This window comes from Homalodisca vitripennis, chromosome 4, assembly GCF_021130785.1.
Source record: "Homalodisca vitripennis isolate AUS2020 chromosome 4, UT_GWSS_2.1, whole genome shotgun sequence".
Lineage (NCBI taxonomy): Eukaryota > Metazoa > Arthropoda > Insecta > Hemiptera > Cicadellidae > Homalodisca > Homalodisca vitripennis.
In genome coordinates this window covers 11468073-11486732 of record NC_060210.1, presented here as the reverse complement: position 1 = coordinate 11486732, position 18660 = coordinate 11468073, and the positions used below count along the sequence as shown (strand labels likewise).

The window sequence follows — 18660 nt, the reverse complement described above, 5'->3', positions numbered from 1 at the left end:
ACTTTTATCATATTTTACATTGTTAATTCGTTAGCATCATAAACCCTATCTGATTTCTTACATAAAAATCTCAAACATTTTGTGACTTTTGTGGTCTTGGAAATTACATTCCAACAATACATTTTGTTTGTTAAATATCAAATTCAATCAGTAGTTTAAGAGCTGTATAAGATGTATCTAGTTCTGTTGGGTTACCTTATAACTGTGTATAATGGAGATAAAGACAGAAAACACAGCAGACTAAGAGGCAACAACAGATCGTATGATGTTTGTGTATTGTATTACATTGCACTAAGTTTATGTTTAGCTTCTTGCAAACACATGTCATATAAAGGTATTATTTTCCAGCTGTCACTCAATATTTCATATGCTTACTTTGCAATTATAACGACAATTGGAAACATTGTAAATAACCTGGAAATAAAATATAACTGACGTCATTGCCGTATTAGATGAGATTTAGGAAAACTTACAAATTCATCACTGAATTAAAATGAGGACTGGTAGGCTACTCAATAACATCAAATGAGTTATTTAAATTATTTATTTATGCTAAAATGTGACATCAGTTAGTTTTTGTTTGTGTCTGGTCGGTGTGTCCTCTTCATACTCTATCTCCACATGTGGTCGTTTACTTCTCTTCGTTGGCTCAGACGACTTTACAACCCTCTTGGTGGTGGATGGACCCTCCACCTCAGTTATATCCTGCAATAAAACACAATAGTACTTCTTACAAAAAAATTGAAATTTGTATCCATTCCCTCAACACATACCATGTACACCTACCAAAATCTTCAACAGTTACAATTTTTGAATGATCGCCTCAAGTATGAAGGTATTCATGATAACAATATTTAGACTGGACTAGTGATATGGCCCCATAGTTTTAGCTACCTTGAGATCATATTATGGGGATGATTTTGAACCAGACTGCACTAAAATTGGGGATCTTGCATGACCTACATTCACACAAACCATTTGTATAATGTGAAGATAAGTAGGTATCTACTCAACCGAGACTGAGATTGAATTTGACATTCGAAGCAAGGTTTCAGTAAAGAACAAAAAGGTTAAAGCAGAATCACCATGGTGTGGACTACAACATAAAATTATTATTCATTTCATTGCCACTAATTTTGGCCCATTGAAACTTCAGAGTTTAGCTAATATCTTAAATATATTGCTTTTACTCTTCCTTCACTGATATTCAAATTAAAATTCTTATGCTACTAGTGTAAGGTCTCAATTTGATAATCGATTCTTAATTTTAAAATTTTGATTCAGTCACAGTGTTTATGATAAAAAACGTTCAGCAAAGTTAGTAAAGAATTATGCTGACTACTGGGTGAATATTGTACAATACAATAAAACAATTTTTGTTACAATATCTTGTTGAAAGTCTTTTATCTGCAGATCATTTTGTAAATCATCAAGAAGACTTCCTAAGCGAAAAAGTGGTCTTAAGGGAAAACCAGCAATATCAAATTCACAAAAGTAGCAAAAACCTATCTTGTTTGTTAATTACACTTGCAATAAAATATTGCTCCACAAAATCAACGATGCCTACCATTGTTCGTTACTTAACTCTTTAACCGCCACACCCGAGATATGCTGTGCAACTCTAGTCTTGTGAACAATTGCCACGCCCGAGTACACTTGTTTTCATATTATCAGCTGGGTTATTTTTATTTTTTAAGATGTTATACTGTGTTACCTGGTGTTCTATTATATTAAAAATGTCAAGAAGATAGCTGTCTTAGTATAGTATTCTAGTAACTAGACTAGGTGCACAGGTGTCACCGCGAATCCAGAAACGCAGCAGTTAAAAGGTTAACTAAATGGGAGGGGTTATCTCAGAATTAATTTAACAAGAGCCAAAGAAAATGTTGCCTGGATAAGCACTACTGTCATTCCTATATTAAAGATTACCCTTATCTTCAGAACAAAATGCAATGAAGAAAAAACCATTTTAATATTGTTTATGAAGTATGGTGACATTATAGAGGCAATATTACTATGGTGAAATATTAATTGTTTATCTTACAAATGAACACAGAAAATTGTTTTACAGAATAAATACTAACGGCTTTTACAGTACCCTACATGTAAATAGTTACTAAACGAAACACAAGTTCTTTTATTACACCTATACTATGCAATGTTGATATTTTGACTGTGATATTAATTTATTATTGTGCATTGGCTAAAATATTGAAATGATTATGATATACTGTTATAGCAAGATTGTGATATTACATTATTTGATATTTGTGAAGATTGTTTGTAATAGCACAGTGAAACCTCGTTACATCTCTCACATACAATGTCTATTTTACGTTTCACCGATGAAACATTAACCTCATTAGTGAAAAATTTTGCTTCTAGGGTTCCCCAATCGTAACGTTTTCCCACTTTAAAATCAATTTTCAGTATATTTTGACACTAATAACGTTTTTCGTCCCCGTAAATCAATGTTTTTCATTATTTTGGTGGGTACGTCCAGCAGTCCAGCACCGTGTTCTCAGAAATTGTAAACCGTCAGATAAGATGTGGTGGAACATGAACATGACTAATTAGTGACAAGGCAAGTCTTGGCAGATTCAATTGTCAAATCTCGATCAATTCATTCTCAAATCTGAATTGTGTTTATGATTCCGTGAATTGAGATTTGACTTTGACATTGTCTATGCAAGCTGTATCGGCAGGAAAACTTTATGACGGGGTTTCACTATAGTTCAAACACGTTTACTTCATATAATTTATACAAAACTTAATTTATATAAACCAAACGAAATTGCACAATTGAATTTGATCTTACCTCAATGTCTTCATCCGATTCTTCAAAACCTTCACTGTCCATTGACTCCACTTCTCCACTTACAGAATCCTGCAAGAGATTTGCTATTACAGTACAATGTAGTGGGTGTCTTGGACTAGACCTAATAAGAAGTTACTTATGTGACTCAATGGCGTACTTAAGACTTTGTTTTGAAGGGGATTAATTTAATTGAAGAGCACTCCACACTGAGGGGTGGAGGGTAAGGAATAAATCTAAATATAAATCAGTTAAATAGGCCTAATTCAAAGTAAAACATTTAGCAACTGTATTTCAAACAAGTTCTTTACGATTTTTTAAAATATTTTAGGACTTTCGGAGAGAGTTCTACCCCCTCATCTCCCCACTTAGTTACACCACTGATTTAATTTATCGATCTACTTTAAAAATACAATAACAACGCTAAACTGTGGCAAATACTATGAAGATTGTTATGATGTCCCGTAAAGAACAATGTGATCAACTATACAGCCACACTCATGTTGCTCAATCAGAAATAAATATGTATTCACAAGTGTCCCAGAACTATCTCTTAAACTGCAGTCACTATCTAATAGAACAATTACGTAAAAAGTTATTGCATTATGCAAATCAAAATACTGTGTAACTAAATATTTTAGTAACCTCTTCCTATGCTTTTTTCACTACCATTTATTAAGGTATTATTGTAACGAGAATAGCAACGCAATAAAAGCATTAAAATGGCAAAAAGGCCTTTTAAGTTATGAAAAATGTTTTACACAGTTGTTCTTATTTTGAATAACTACAAATAATACCTCTTTCAAATAATACATATATTGGGGTCTTGTAAGTGTTAAGAATAAAATTGTTAACTTTACAATTTCATTCAATCAAACAAACGATATTCAACTATAACGTCAAAATATCAATGTGCAAAGAACCATGCTACATAAAAACTATATTTAATTTATTTATAGCATCTATGTTTGTTCTTATAGCAAAATCTAGAAGTGTTTTAAACAAACATCTTGTTTAACTATTACAGTATTTTTTCATAAACTTTTTGAAATTTTGAGAAAATGAGTATTATTTTTATCTGTGTATTATTTTAGAATTTTTTTTAATTTCTACATGAAAAGAAAGAAACAAGAGTTCTCTTAATTTTTCTAAACAGAAAGACAAGCTCATTATACATATAAATAATTTGTAAATATGACGGCATTGAAAGAGTTAAATTAAAAATACGCCACATATATTATGATGTATATATGTCCTTTATATTCAGTTATAAAGTTTTGCAAGATCTCATTTTAAAAATGTAGCTTATAGATACATATTTTTTATAAAAAAATAGTTTTAATAAAATTTTTAATTCCAATTTTTAAATTTAAAGGGCTTGAAGATTTTTTTAAATGAATTACTATGATAAATAGAAAAATAAAGCAATATTTAATCCAAGCAGTTGTTAAAAATGGTTTTGTTTGCGTAATTTTTAGTTGTTATCGTGATCAATGTATTCAGTACAATGATATTTTATGCTACAAAATGACCCAACAGCATATTTAACGATTAATTTTAGGATTCCTAGTTTAAAAGGTCTTGGCGTACCAATTGTATTATAGAATCATGAAAAAAAGATTATTTGATATAAACTAAATTGATATATGAGAACTAACCTCCAGCGATCTAAAAAGGGAAATTCTACAGACTACAACCAGATGAGCTATATGACTCACGAGATCAAGGTGGCTCTATCTGAGGAGCTGGCAAGTCAAATAAAATACCAATCCACAAACACTAAAAAACTATTAAATAGTTACAAAACTGTACATTTCAAATGCAACATCTCCAAAAACTCTACAACCAAGAACAAGATAAAAAGTTAAGCACTATTCTTATGGGATAGTCAAATTGGCTGCCACTATATTAGGTCTAATAAGATACCCTGTCATTTTAAAGCAATAAATAAAACTATAAAGAAAAATATAATTATTGAAAAAATAGACTGTTACAACCTTGCTATATTAATTTGTATTATTTTTCTCAGAAAGAGTAGGCCTAGTTAAATTGTTAATTATTTATTTTCCAAGAGCAAAGATTTATTGTATTATTTAAGATAATTTTAAACAAATAAATAAATTATAGTTTTAGTGAAATAATCTTTGTTCTTTAATACAAAATCTGTTGGTGAGAAAAAGTAGGAATATTATTCGAATGTTCGGAACAATTCACACAATTTTATTGATGCTGTTAGTAGATTTTTGAAATAAAAAATAAAAATAGACAGAATTAATATTTTAGATATGTGATTATGTGTCAATGCTTTATAATATTGTACAGATTTACAATAAACTAATTAAAGTCTATGTAAGTTCCCATTACCACATCGTCTTCATCATCCTCTTCACTGTCAGCCTCAACAAAGTCTGGACCCTTCTCCAACTCTTTCTCGATTTCCGGTTCAACTTCCTGCAAATGTTTGCATTTCAGTACAATATAATCAAATGTTGATATAATAAAATATTTTGTACCTTTATTAATTCTCCCTTACACACAGTGTACGTAAAGATAATATAAAACAATCTAAAAAAATTAATTCACATTGAAATATTTGCTTTAAACTACTGATCGCGAGAGAAAAGAAGAGACCTGGATTCTGGCCTATCTGAAATTTGCAGGCGCTACTACTAGTATGTTGCCGCGCCTTGTTTCGTAATTCCATTATTGTTTCACTGTTCCATTGCTATGATAAACGGGGACGGCTCGATTACTCCACTGATCGTTGGCCCAACGACCCTCCTGGAATAAATGTAATTTGTACAGAGGGTCGTTGGCCCAACGATCCATTTTACAAACATATAGAGGTTCGATTACTCCACTGGTTCGTTGGCCCAACGACCCTATTTGTCTCATTTCTGTAAATTTCAAATAAAGGGTCGTTGGCCCAACGAACCTTATATTTTTATTTACTGGTATAGGTTCGTTGGGCCAACGATCAGTGGTGTAATTGGACCATGAATTAATATTAAGCAATAATATTTAAAGGGGGTCGTTGGGCCAACGACCCTCTTATTTATAACTAAACTAATGTTTGGGTCGTTGGGCCAACGATCGGTGGAGTAATCGAACCGGACCCTGATAAACAATTCGCAGGGTTTGCTGTGGGGCGAAGCGCCTGAAATTACCGCGCGGCAACACACTAGTACACAGCTGTGCGCCGGCACGGGCCAGGTCTCTTCTTTTCTCTCGCCATCAGTATGTATGGTTTATAATAAAATTAATTTCGTGAAACACAATTATCAGTAATTACCCTCCATGTAAATCACTTATGTACAATGTACTAATTTGACTAATTTTGTTTATCTCCCAATTTTTATACATTTAAAGGATAGGTTTCATCCCAAAATCAAATTAAGAAAAACAAATAAATTAGGCCTGCATATTTATATAAGAATGCACACATTCCCATCGACTACTACAGATTCCAAAAACCACTAAATTGCTAGTTGAAGGTAGGCTGTAGCGAACTTTGATACTCCACCACCCGTTCTGAGCCACTTCTCCTTCCCTGTTTACTTCACAATGAAAATATTCAAGAAGAAACAATATACAAGACTTAACAATATCTTCCGGTTCAGGTTTATGGCACATCACATTAATTTCCCATTATTTTGGATAATTAAACAACCCAGCACTGATAACTCCATAGGCAACTTTCTCTTTCAAAGTACTGGCAGGCAAAGGTCTCTCACAATGGTTTGAGAACAAATTTCCACTCTATTAAATATAAAATCAATTATATTTCTCATGATTTATAGATTTTTTTCAATATCAACCTACAACTCCAATTTTTCTTAATTTTGAAACAAAAACAATTCCTGCATTTTTTATTGTAAGACGGAATATGTTTAATATCAGTAAATTGTTTTAACTTGTTCATTATTATAATAATTATTTATTGCTGAATTAATGTAATTAACATTAATGTAGATGTTTATGTAAAACAATATGCATGTAAAATGTGGTTTAATATAATCAAAGAACGTTTTTTTAATCCAAATTTCTCCCTCTATTAGCAATGCTAGAGGGTTAGATACAGATATACATATACTGCAATGTAATCAATGTTTCTCTGAAAATAAATGAATATTGAATTTTTTAATATTATTGATATAAGAGAAAGAATCCCCAATCACCCAATACTGTTTTGTTATATATTGTAAATGCAACAGGCCAGAAAAAAATTGTTTGTGCCCAGATCAGAATTTAAGCCCTTCTCAGGTGAAGCTTGTTGATCTAATGACACAATGCTTTATATGACCGAAGCAAAAGTTGAAATCATGTTATTTTAATGCGTTGGCACATCCGGAAAAGAATTAAGTTGAAATATTCCGCCACACATACGTTTACACCCACAATTAACAGTTACTGTAGAGTGAGTCTGGTACTGGAGTAAAAAGAAAATTTTGCAATGTCCAAAATAATTCACCAGTGGAGTGTAAAAGATTAACCCCTAATCTATTTTGAGTTGTTTTTTGGAAAAAATGGGAATGGAAAACAATTGTATTTAATTAGTTAAATTTTCTCGTACTCTCCTGAAGGATTTTTTTGCTGTCAAGAGTCAAGAATCATTTATTGTCAACCCACATTGACAAAGTCAGATAGGTTTACAATAATGTTATCGTTAGCTTAACAATCCAGAGCCTAACGTAGGTTGTGCATAGATCCTTGCATTCATTAAGAAGAACCAAAGTGGTACACAACTGATCAGAAAGATAACCTATCATTCACTCTTTGGATCACACATTAGATATGGAGTGATTCAATGGGGTGGTTCATCAGCAGAGAACCTTCAGCGTATCTTGCTTATTCCAAAGTGGCCTATCAGGATCGTGGCTGGCCTCCAATGGCACGATAGTTCCAGAAAAGCTTTTAAAACACTAGAAATATTGACCGTTGTGGCTATTTATGGAATTTAGGTGTTTGTACATGCTTTGAAACAAGGATTTCCCAAAAATGATGATCTGCACAGCCTTTAAACCAGACATCCCCAAGACTTTAGTCTGGCTTTTTTTCCAAAAAAAACCATCATACACAAAGGAGCAAAACTCTATAATCTACTCCCACCTAAGTTGAAGGAAGGCAGCCCAGAAAATCTGAAGAGAACATTGAAGACTTGGTTACTGGGGGAACCTGTCTACAGCCTAGAAGAGTTTTTGACCTGTGCTTGACTGTGTCTGCTCCAACATCCCTTTACCAGAAGTCACAGTAGATGTCTTGACCACAGGGCTTTCGGATCACAACGCACAGCTGTGTTCAACGAATCTGAAGAAATCACCTGTTCCCACAACTTATTCAATTAGAAGACATCTTAATAAAAATAACCTTGACAGCCTGAGTGACTACTTAAAGGGACTTAACTGGGGATTAGTGCTTAATGCACCAGCTGTGGACACTGCTTTTAAAAATTTTAGCCAAATACTTAACTCTCTGCAATGAACCTAACATGTCTTATAAAAAAAACCAAAGCAAAGCGTAATGCAAGAGCTTGTCACTTTAATGATCCAGAAGCTCAAAGACTGAAGACCGAGTTTTTAGAAGCCTTAAATAGAGAAGAAACCACAGGTTGCGTAGCTGCTAAAACCCAAACAGCAGAAAAGAAAAAAGCCTATGATATGAGACTGAAATATCTAAAAGGCAAGCAATAGTAGACCGCATAAGCAACTCAGAAAAACAGGTCAAAAAGCAGTCTGGGACACAATTAATAATGAACGCCATAAGAAGAAACAGGACACTCCACTTGAATTGACAGTCAATGGCAACAAATTAAACAATCCATTCGAAATAGCTGAGCACCTAAATACTTATTTTACAAACTATAGCTGAGATAACACTAAAAGAAGCAGGTCAAACTTCAGATATCTCAAGGAAGCCTCAATGCACACCACCAATGCACCTGAATTTGTTATTCATAGCACTACACAAGGCAGCAGAAGTTAAGGAAAACCATCATGGCAATGAAATCAACAAAGCCATCAGCAGGCATAGATGATGTCTCATCTATCTTACTTAAGCACTGTGTTGATGAAATTACACTGCCTCTGACTGATATTATGAACAAAAGTCCTTAGCTCAGGGTATTTTTCCAGCTGACCTCAAGATTGCCAAAATAATCCCTATTAAGAAACAACCACAAAGCACAGAAGCTGGCCACTTTAGACCAATATCTCTTGTATCAACCATCTCCAAGATATTTGAAAAAATCGTTTTAACAAGATTAATAACCCACCTCATGGACAATAATTTGCTCAGTAAACACCAGCACGGATTTTTATCCTCTAAATCTACAACCACAGCTATCACTGACTTCTTTGAGAATGTAATTGACCAAATTGAAAACTGGAAAAATAGTATCTGCTATTTTCTTGGATCTAAGTAAAGCTTTCGACACACTGGGACATAATTTACTTCTTACTAAGCTAATGACTTTAGGAATCCAAGGGTAATGCAATAAACTGGTTCAATAGTTATTTGAAGAACAGGACTCAACTAGTAGAGCTGAAATATACAGTTAATAACACAGTTTACCATGCTAGGTCAAAACCCCTCAATATAACAAGAGGGGTCCCTCAAGGCTCAGTTACTGGGTCCAGTATTGTTATGTATTGGTAACAAATGACCTCCCAGATTACCTAAAGGAGCAAGCCCACACCACAATGTACGCTGATGACACAGCTCTTATACTTGCTGAAAAAGGCCCTAATGATTTAGATTGTCAGGCCTTCATTTGCTTTCAATATGGCAAAACAATATTGTCAAGAGAACGATCTTGCACTAAATGACAGCAAAACTAAACAAATCCTGTTTACAAGAGCTGCAAACTTAACCGAGGGGTTGCCAATGGTGGAAGTAGTAGAGGACGAGACCAAATACCTGGGAGTGATCATTGACCAACATCTGTCCTGGACCCCTCATGTGGACATGGTGTGCAGGAAACTGAGTACTGCCCTGTATGTTGTAAAAAGAATAAGGTCTGTTGCAGATCTGTCAACGGCCAGGGTCGCTTATTTTGCCCTATTTGAGTCTGTTGTGAGGTATGGTTTGATAATATGGGGAGGGTCAAGTATAGGAAATATGACTAAAGTTCTAAAACTTCAAAAGAAAGCGGTAAGAATATTGGCAGGTCTAAATCACATCTTGACTCGTGCAGAAGTGCTTTCAAAGACCTTGGAATTCAGACAGTGGTGGCTCTTTACATTCAACAAACCATTCTACATGTATTTAACACTGATTACAATAGACTGGGCGAAATTCATTCATATGGAACCCGCAATGTGACAGACTTCGTCTTACAACCTCATCGACTCACCATGACTACCAAGAAGCCATCTTATTTGCAGGTGCAAAATTTTACAATCTCCTACCAAGACACCTCAAAAGTATAACAAGAGAGTCAGCGTTGAAGAGGAATCTCAGTGCATGGCTTGCTGACAGGACTTTTTACTCCATCGAGGAATTTTTAAACTGGACATGACATTTTTATCTTGATCTATGTTTTAAACTAGATAAAATTTTTTTACATACATAATTGACACATATTCTGTACTCGATGTATATGAATAAAGTTCTCTTTGATTGATTGATTGAAAAGAACTTCAAAGAAACACATAACCATGTATTTTCATCAACTTTTTATCAGATTTTATATGAAATGTTTTGACACTTATTCTGTTCTTGATACTCATGAATAAAGCTTTCTGATTTCTGAACACCACCTCTATAGAGAAATGCAAATAAATATACAATTAAAAAATACTCTAAATTATGTTTAGTATTAAATTAAAACTTAATTTTAAAATAAATAATAGCAACAAATAACAATACAATAAATAAATAATATATGGTTAAAAACAATAACAATGGACCATTAAAATTGAAGTTCACTTAAATCTTGTAAAAACACTTATACTGAATAGAAAGCCTTCTGCTTCAGCCATTTCACAAGACAATTCCTTAAAATAGAAGTAACTGCATCTGGTGGTAGTAGGTTAAAGATTTTTACGCCGATGTATGTGCAGCTGTTCTGATTTTCATTTAATCTAAAGTATTTGAGATCTATTAAGTTCCAAGATCTAGTACTATATTTATGAATATAACTTCTGAAATTAAACAAATTAAGATTTTCTTTAAGGAAAATTAGGCATTGTAACATGAATATACATGGAAGGGTAAGAATACCTTGATTAAAAAAATCAAGCCTACAAGAATCTCTCATTGATACCTGCATTAACTTGTAATGCTTGTGAAACATAGGCATTTATTCAACTTATCAATAGTTATTTAGGAAAATTTACTATTCAACAAAACTACTTCTGGAACAAGTGGTACCTTTCCTTCGTCGTCCTCTTCAGCAGAATCCTCTTCACTATCAGGTTCCTCCACCTGCTCTTTATCAAGGGCTTTGTCAAAAACAGACTGCGGGAAGTTGTAAATATCTCCATACTGTAACAAATATAATTACTGAGATGTAATCTGATTCTCAGAACGTAATCAAAAGCTATATTCACAGTCAAACTCAACTTAAGTTACATGTTTTGAATGTGTTCAACAGGTAAGTAAATTTTCCCTCAGGAGGGTTCACTTCTGGCTGGTTTATACCTTCCAGTTGAACCCACACTGTGCACAGCAAAAAGCGATGTCTCACTTAAATCTGGGCTACCTGATGGATATGCAGGAGCTGGGATGCAATGGTAATTTTATAGGTTTAGTCTACTGTGGGAGATGACTGTTTTAGTTTGTGGGATTCGTTCCCACAGTCAAAGGCTCTAGCAAGCCTAGACATAAAGGTGTGACACCTCATGTCTGATTTGGCTTTCCCCGCTTCTGAGGGAACATGAATTGAGATTAGTGCCTTAAATTCTTCCTCATAGATTTCAACAGGAGGCAAAATTTTGAATTTTGTCACTCTGTAAGTAGCGCAAAGGTTCTTATAGAACTAGGTGCAATTTTCTAAGCTTCTTGTGCTAAGAGAATAACAGGTTGGTATTCATGATTCTTTGCTTATGTTATTGTTTTCATTACCTTTTCCTCATCTACAATACACAATGCATTCCTATAATACAGTCTATTAGCACACTATATGCTAATTTTGGTACTTTGGGATTATACCGACCACACCCAGACATGAATCGTTATTTCACATTTCGTTTCTACTGATTACTAGATTAGCGTAGAACAATATTTCGTCAATATAAAACAGGAATTGTCTTATCGCAAACCCCTCCCCATCCTCAGACAGAGGTCAAAGTCGAGCGTCTAGTAGATAACGTGATTGCAGAGTCTCGCCGCCCGTTCAGCTGGTGCATCGCTTTGTTGTACTTCCGTGTTTTACCTCTACATTTCTCCAAACACAAAAATTCAACAAAAACAAACATTTACCAAACTAAACTCTTTATTTAAAAAAACACTCAAAACTTGTTTTTATTCTTGATCACATTCCGCCACCCAAAATGCGAGTGCCTCCGGCCATCAGCGCGGGCTTCGGCAGCACCTTCGGTGCTGCCCCGCGCTGATGTCGACGAAAGAAAAACATCCCTCGAGATAGTACCTATCAGTAAAATATCAAATTCTAGAGGGGCTAATCAGAAATATAAATTGAATTGTAATGGAAAGGTAATTATGTACCGTGCAAATCACGTGATGCCGCGCGGCCTGCCGTAATCAGGATTCTCGAGAAAGATAAGATAACAGCGACAACAATACCGATCACAATACCTGGAAATGATTGTAAGTTTGTAATTTTGTAATTGAAGAGTTGTTTTTTCGTTCTATCATGTTTGTTTCTATAAATTTCTATTTTTGTGTTCTTCATACTGGTGTGGTCGGTATAATCCCAAAGTACCCTAATTTTATTTATTTACATAATCTAATGAATGTTTAAAATTTATTAAATTAAATAAAAAAATAATCAAATGCATATTTATTTATTTATCACAATTCATTACGGTATGTAATGTTGTATGGAATGAAATATGAAGTGAACTACAATTATCGCCCACTGATTTGGTTGAATTTTAGGAAATGAATAATTGATAATACATGTTTTGGGAAAAGTAAATTAGATGACAGTTACTGTATGGAGCTCATGAGTGCAATCGCAGGAGAAATGCACCCTCCACCTGTCAGGCTCCCTGTCAATCAATTTTCACACATTTATAAAAACAGTGCACATACTATGAATAATTTATTTACGTTTTTCATTAAAATAACATTACATATTTAATGTGTAATTAGAATAAATTGTTATAATCAGACAATATATTTTCTTTGATTGGAATAATTTTACGTTTGCATAATATTATTAATCATATTGTTTTGGTCGTTTTTCTTGTTTTATTTTTGTCTTCTAGACTAGTTTCATTGTTTAGTCATTCTGATGTTTGTAATTAATAACATTGTTTAGTATTAATAACAACATAGTACTGCTACTTTTGTTGTTATCAACTTATTCTATATGTATAATTTTATATGAAAACACAGTATACGGAAAAGTTACGAAAGCTATGTTCATGCTCTAATAATATAACTTGAATCATTATTTATGATACATTTATGACATGTTCTCCCAGTAGCAGAACAACGCAGGCAGTCTTGTAAAACAACTACACAATTATGTACGTTAATTCAGGAAATGGTTAATACAGTTCAAATTTATAGAGTGATTATCAAGTTGGTAGACTTCTCATGGCTGAGTCTCCTGACATTAAAATAGCATTTTCAAAATTGAATGCACTTACAACTCCTTTCTTCAGTCTCTCCATCAGTTGTTTTTCAATTGCATTATCCAATTGTGCTGCAATAAGAGCCTTTTCTTCCCTTCTTCTTGTTCTTCTTTCCACCTTCCGGGGCATTGTCACAAGCTTTCTCCTGAAAATATAAAGTTTTAAAATGTTACGACAATGGATTGAAAAAATGTATAGAAACTTGCAGTATGTATTACATAATATTCGTTCATAACAAGATAAAGAACAGAGAACGATACACAATACATAAGTTTACAACGACTACAAGATAAACTTACTGTCTTTTCAGCCGTATTTTACGCATCCGAATCAGGTATTGGGTGATTTTGACGAACCTCTGTTTACATTTAGACTTGATGTACTGGGGCCAAAATAGGAGATTTTCATTAATCTGATAGATTGCTTTTTCAAAGTTCCGTGACAATTTTACCCTCTCCCATGTCTTTTTGGGAAATGCAGATCTGAAAAAAGACAGTAAGAAGATGATTAAAAACCAGAACACAAGAAAAAATACTTACTGTACACTATACAACTCCAAATTTTACATAATCAATTAAGAGTAAAGTTTTACCCATTGTAAAACCACACATAATGTACACATAGAAAATTTGTTTATGTCTTAAGCAACAATTATGAAGTATTTGAATATAGTTTACTTCATTTTATATCAATAAATTATAAAACTACAAAGACAAGTTAAAGCCTATTATTTTTTTTAAGAGCCAGCTGTAGCAAAATTATCTTGAGTTTTTCGCTAAAAAAAAACAATGTTAAACCTCATTCACTTCTAAGCCCATATTTTTTATCAAAGTAATGTGGAAGATGTCTCATTAAAAAAATCTTATTAATACTCAGTCAAACGCTTTTGAGTTTTTATGTAAAATTTATAATGTTTTAATATTTAAATGATGAAGTAAAAATAAGGGACATTTTTTCTAAATAACCGATAAGAGTATTGAAAAAATAGATTTAGATGCATATGAATTCATGTTTAAAATGAGCCATCTCTCATGAAAATACAACTACAACTGAAAATAAGGTTGCAAAAGTGAATGAGGTTGTTCTTATGGCGCTATTATCAAGGTAGCATCACTAAAGCCGGCTTTTAAAAAAAGAATTAAAAATTAAAATGTTACATAAATTATTATATTGCACCAAATACATTGATTTATTAAAACAATTCAGCATGTTTACCTTTCAGTTGTTTTCATGTACAAATATATGATGCCTTTCTCCTCTCGCACTGTGGCATACTGACTGTTTGCGAGAGGGCAAGAGGAACGATTACATGTCCCAGTGAGGTTATACTCATTTCTGCAGAATTGCTGGGTTTTAGTGCTGAAAAAGATATGTCGTTAGTTAGTGTACTGTACTGTTTTTACCTATTTGGCTTATCTCACAAAATTTAAGTTTTCATGAAAATATTGTTACTTAATTTACAATTCATTGATATTAGGATTACAGTAGTAATTGATCAAGGGCTGAACTAATTACACTAAGAAACTTTTACTAATTTTACTATAATTATGAAAATATGATGTACATTACAGTAAATGAAAACAATAATATTTTAATTATTGTAATAAAGAAATAATAAATTCACACTTACTTGACTTTAAATGAGCAGAAAGAGTTGTTGATTATGCCCCAAACAACCTAAAAACATTATGAATAAAAAATGTTATTTTTTTTTATTTAAGCATTAAGTGTTCCAGTATTGGTTGTGCTTTAAAGTCTACGATCATGAATCTAGAAATAGCCTACTTTCTAATGTTTTAAAACAATTATACGTAGTTCATATGTTGCAAGTTACATAAATAACCACAAGAAGGACAGAAGATAACAAAAGAAAGTAAAAAAGTGAAGAGCACACAATTATGGCCCCTTTTAATTCACCAGACTGCAACATGTGGAGATATCTGACCCTGTGCAGCCTCTGCAGCTCTGACAATCATCTGTTTCCATGTGTAGATGTTCACATGGTTGTCTCATAGAACCCTATTCTAGATTTCTACAACCAGAAAGATGTGAGATTCATGAATTCCACTCTCTGGGATGACCAGAATCTAAGCCAAGCGATGATGATGTGAAAATCATGTTAGGCTACTGATCTCGATAGCCTATTTTACTTTTAAAGACAGAACCAACCTCAACCACTGCTATTTGGTGATTTTGCATTTTGTTAATCTCGCAAATACAGGAACTTTGCTAACTGCCTTAAGCAGGGTAAATGACCCACACAACCTCTAAACATAATTTTAAAGTAGGCTATGGTTTAATTACCAAATTTACTTTGTTTCATTGACTGATAAAGAAGTGCCATGGGTGCTTAGTAAGTGTCCATGAGTTAATCTTGGATGTGGGAAATCTTTCGCTCTGCGTTAGCACGATCTGTCGAATATCCGCTTGGAAGATGCTCATGACGATAAAAAAAGATGGAAAGTGGTTATACCTAATTATATTGCATAATAACATTCCATAGCGTAATATTTCCATTCCTAGCCCCATTAATTGCACAAAATGGCCTTGGCCTCGGTTGTTACTGGTTACCATGTAACCTAAAACCAGAAAATCGTTAAGAGACACCAAATCATTCAGCCCAGATCTGTTACTGAAATAACAGAATGCTGGTAATAAGTTACCACTGAATTATCTGTAACCGATACTAAATACTGCCCACTGTAATGGTAGCAAGTACAATGGTTGTATTATTTATGTCAGACAAGTTTAACCTTAAAAATTGTAAAAGTATGTAAATGTTATACTGTTTTATTTTTTATATTTTATAATTATAAACGTAGCGTAGATTGTTTTTTTGGTACTTTGGGATTATACCGACCACACCCAGACATGAATCGTTATTTCACATTTCGTTTCTACTGATTACTAGATTAGCGTAGAACAATATTTCGTCAATATAAAACAGGAATTGTCTTATCGCAAACACCTCCCCATCCTCAGACAGAGGTCAAAGTCGAGCGTCTAGTAGATAACGTGATTGCAGAGTCTCGCCGCCCGTTCAGCTGGTGCATCGCTTTGTTGTACTTCCGTGTTTTACCTCTACATTTCTCCAAACACAAAAATTCAACAAAAACAAACATTTACCAAACTAAACTTTTTATTAAAAAAACACTCAAAACTTGTTTTTATTCTTGATCACATTCCGCCACCCAAAATGCGAGTGCCTCCGGCCATCAGCGCGGGCTTCGGCAGCACCTTCGGTGCTGCCCCGCGCTGATGTCGACGAAAGAAAAACATCCCTCGAGATAGTACCTATCAGTAAAATATCAAATTCTAGAGGGGCTAATCAGAAATATAAATTGAATTGTAATGGAAAGGCAATGATGTACCGTGCAAATCACGTGATGCCGCGCGGCCTGCCGTAATCAGGATTCTCGAGAAAGATAAGATAACAGCGACAACAATACCGATCACAATACCTGGAAATGCTTGTAAGTTTGTAATTTTGTAATTGAAGAGTTGTTTTTTCGTTCTATCATGTTTGTTTCTATAAATTTCTATTTTTGTGTTCTTCATACTGGTGTGGTCGGTATAATCCCAAAGTACCGTTTTTTTTATTCACCATAATATTATACTGGAATTTGAAATATCTATAACATAATTTGGTTTAAGTAGTTATATCGAGGATTCTTTATTCATGAATAGTGATGATTCGATATTATCGATCATTCGAGTGTTTGACGCTTATCTTTTTTTTTAAGGAGAGGCCGATCCCTTTAAAGCCTTATTCTGTCCGTCCTCATGGGCCACTGGCCTGTGCGAGGATCTTATTAAACAGAATAAAGCGGAGAGTTGATACAGTACAAGATTGATTGTCCTGATAAAAAGTGCAACGGTCACACAGACAGGGTTTGAACCTGCGCTATCTCTAACTCAGACCCCCAAAGTCCAACGACTTAGACCGCTCGGCCATCGGCACTCCCTATACTGCAGTCTTTATGAGTTTCATTCATTGCTATTGGTGCATGGAGCGAACTGCACCATAAGTGATGAAGTAGGCTAGTCCACGCGATAGCCCCAGGCTAATACTAATCTTTTAGTTGGTTCAATTACTAATTCCTTTTACATTTTTATATTATTTTTTAAAGACTTTCTTGAAATGTATTGTTTTCCTTTGTTTTTAAATTCTCCTTTAAAGCAGTTTCCTTTAAAAAAACAAATAACGTGAAGTAAGTAAAATAAATATAGTAAAATAAATATTTACTGGTTTCACAACAGTAGCAAAGAAATTATAAGCAGTATCAGTTTATTCTAGGGAATGCAATCATAGGATCAATTCTTAGAGAACCATAGGTCAGTAATACAATAATTTATACACCATATTATTTGATACTAGGTTTACACACTAATTGTAAAACTCTGATATTATTATGTATTATTACTCACGTCGTCTTGCTGCATTTCCGATGTTCTTTATACGACTAACAAAATTTTAACACAAAAGCCTTCAATAAATTGGAAACAACATAACCTTAAATAGAATCGAGTTGTCAACGGACTACATGTGGTGGATGCAGGAGCATTACAGATACCATAACCACAGAGTAAGAAAATAAACAAAACCGCAGTCAGAGCAGTAGTAGTAATCGAGATTTTCCCAAGTCATAGAGGAAAACCCTAAAATATATAATATTGTCCAATAAATTCACTTCTGTAGACAGCAATTTCTGAGTTTTCCGGGAGAGGACCCTTTTTAAACTTCCAGGATAATTTACTCCATCGCGTAAAAACTAAATTGTACTGAAATTGAATTTATTTATTTACATTCCCACGGTATAACCATTTTGCAAAATTACAATACTTACGATGACTAGAACAGTGATAAATTCTCACTAAAAAAGTATAATATGAAAAATCAAGTTCAGCAATTGACCATGCCTACGACATAGTGAAATAAACAGATATAACATAATAAAACTAAAACAATGAGAAACATAACGAAAGTGGTACCAATAACAATAGTGCAATAACAATAACAAGTAGTGATATAACAAGTAAAAAACTATAATACAACAATAACAACAATGATAACAGTAATAT

The 18660-nt window shown here is 33.5% G+C and overlaps 1 protein-coding gene across 1 annotated transcript; it reads right to left on the bottom strand.

The window, feature by feature from the left end:
• Nucleotides 1-526: 526 nt before the first annotated feature.
• On the bottom strand, nt 527-18161 carry LOC124358954 (protein MAK16 homolog). Its single transcript, XM_046811239.1, has 9 exons — nt 18007-18161; nt 15209-15255; nt 14794-14937; nt 13878-14060; nt 13594-13723; nt 11186-11299; nt 5180-5266; nt 2819-2887; nt 527-705 (listed from the first exon to the last, which is right to left on the bottom strand). The coding sequence occupies exons 1-9, from the start codon at nt 18019-18021 to the stop codon at nt 553-555; spliced, it is 942 nt and encodes a 313-aa protein (XP_046667195.1). The 5' UTR covers nt 18022-18161; the 3' UTR covers nt 527-552.
• Nucleotides 18162-18660: the final 499 nt, after the last annotated feature.

Excerpts from the sequence above, each read along its gene's own strand:
- LOC124358954 (XM_046811239.1), bottom strand. Across the intron at positions 13,724-13,877 it reads AAAATACGGCTGAAAAGACA|GAGAAAGCTTGTGACAATGC; the intron begins GTAAGTTTATCT and ends TTATATTTTCAG. Across the intron at positions 11,300-13,593 it reads AGAGACTGAAGAAAGGAGTT|TATGGAGATATTTACAACTT; the intron begins GTAAGTGCATTC and ends TATTTGTTACAG.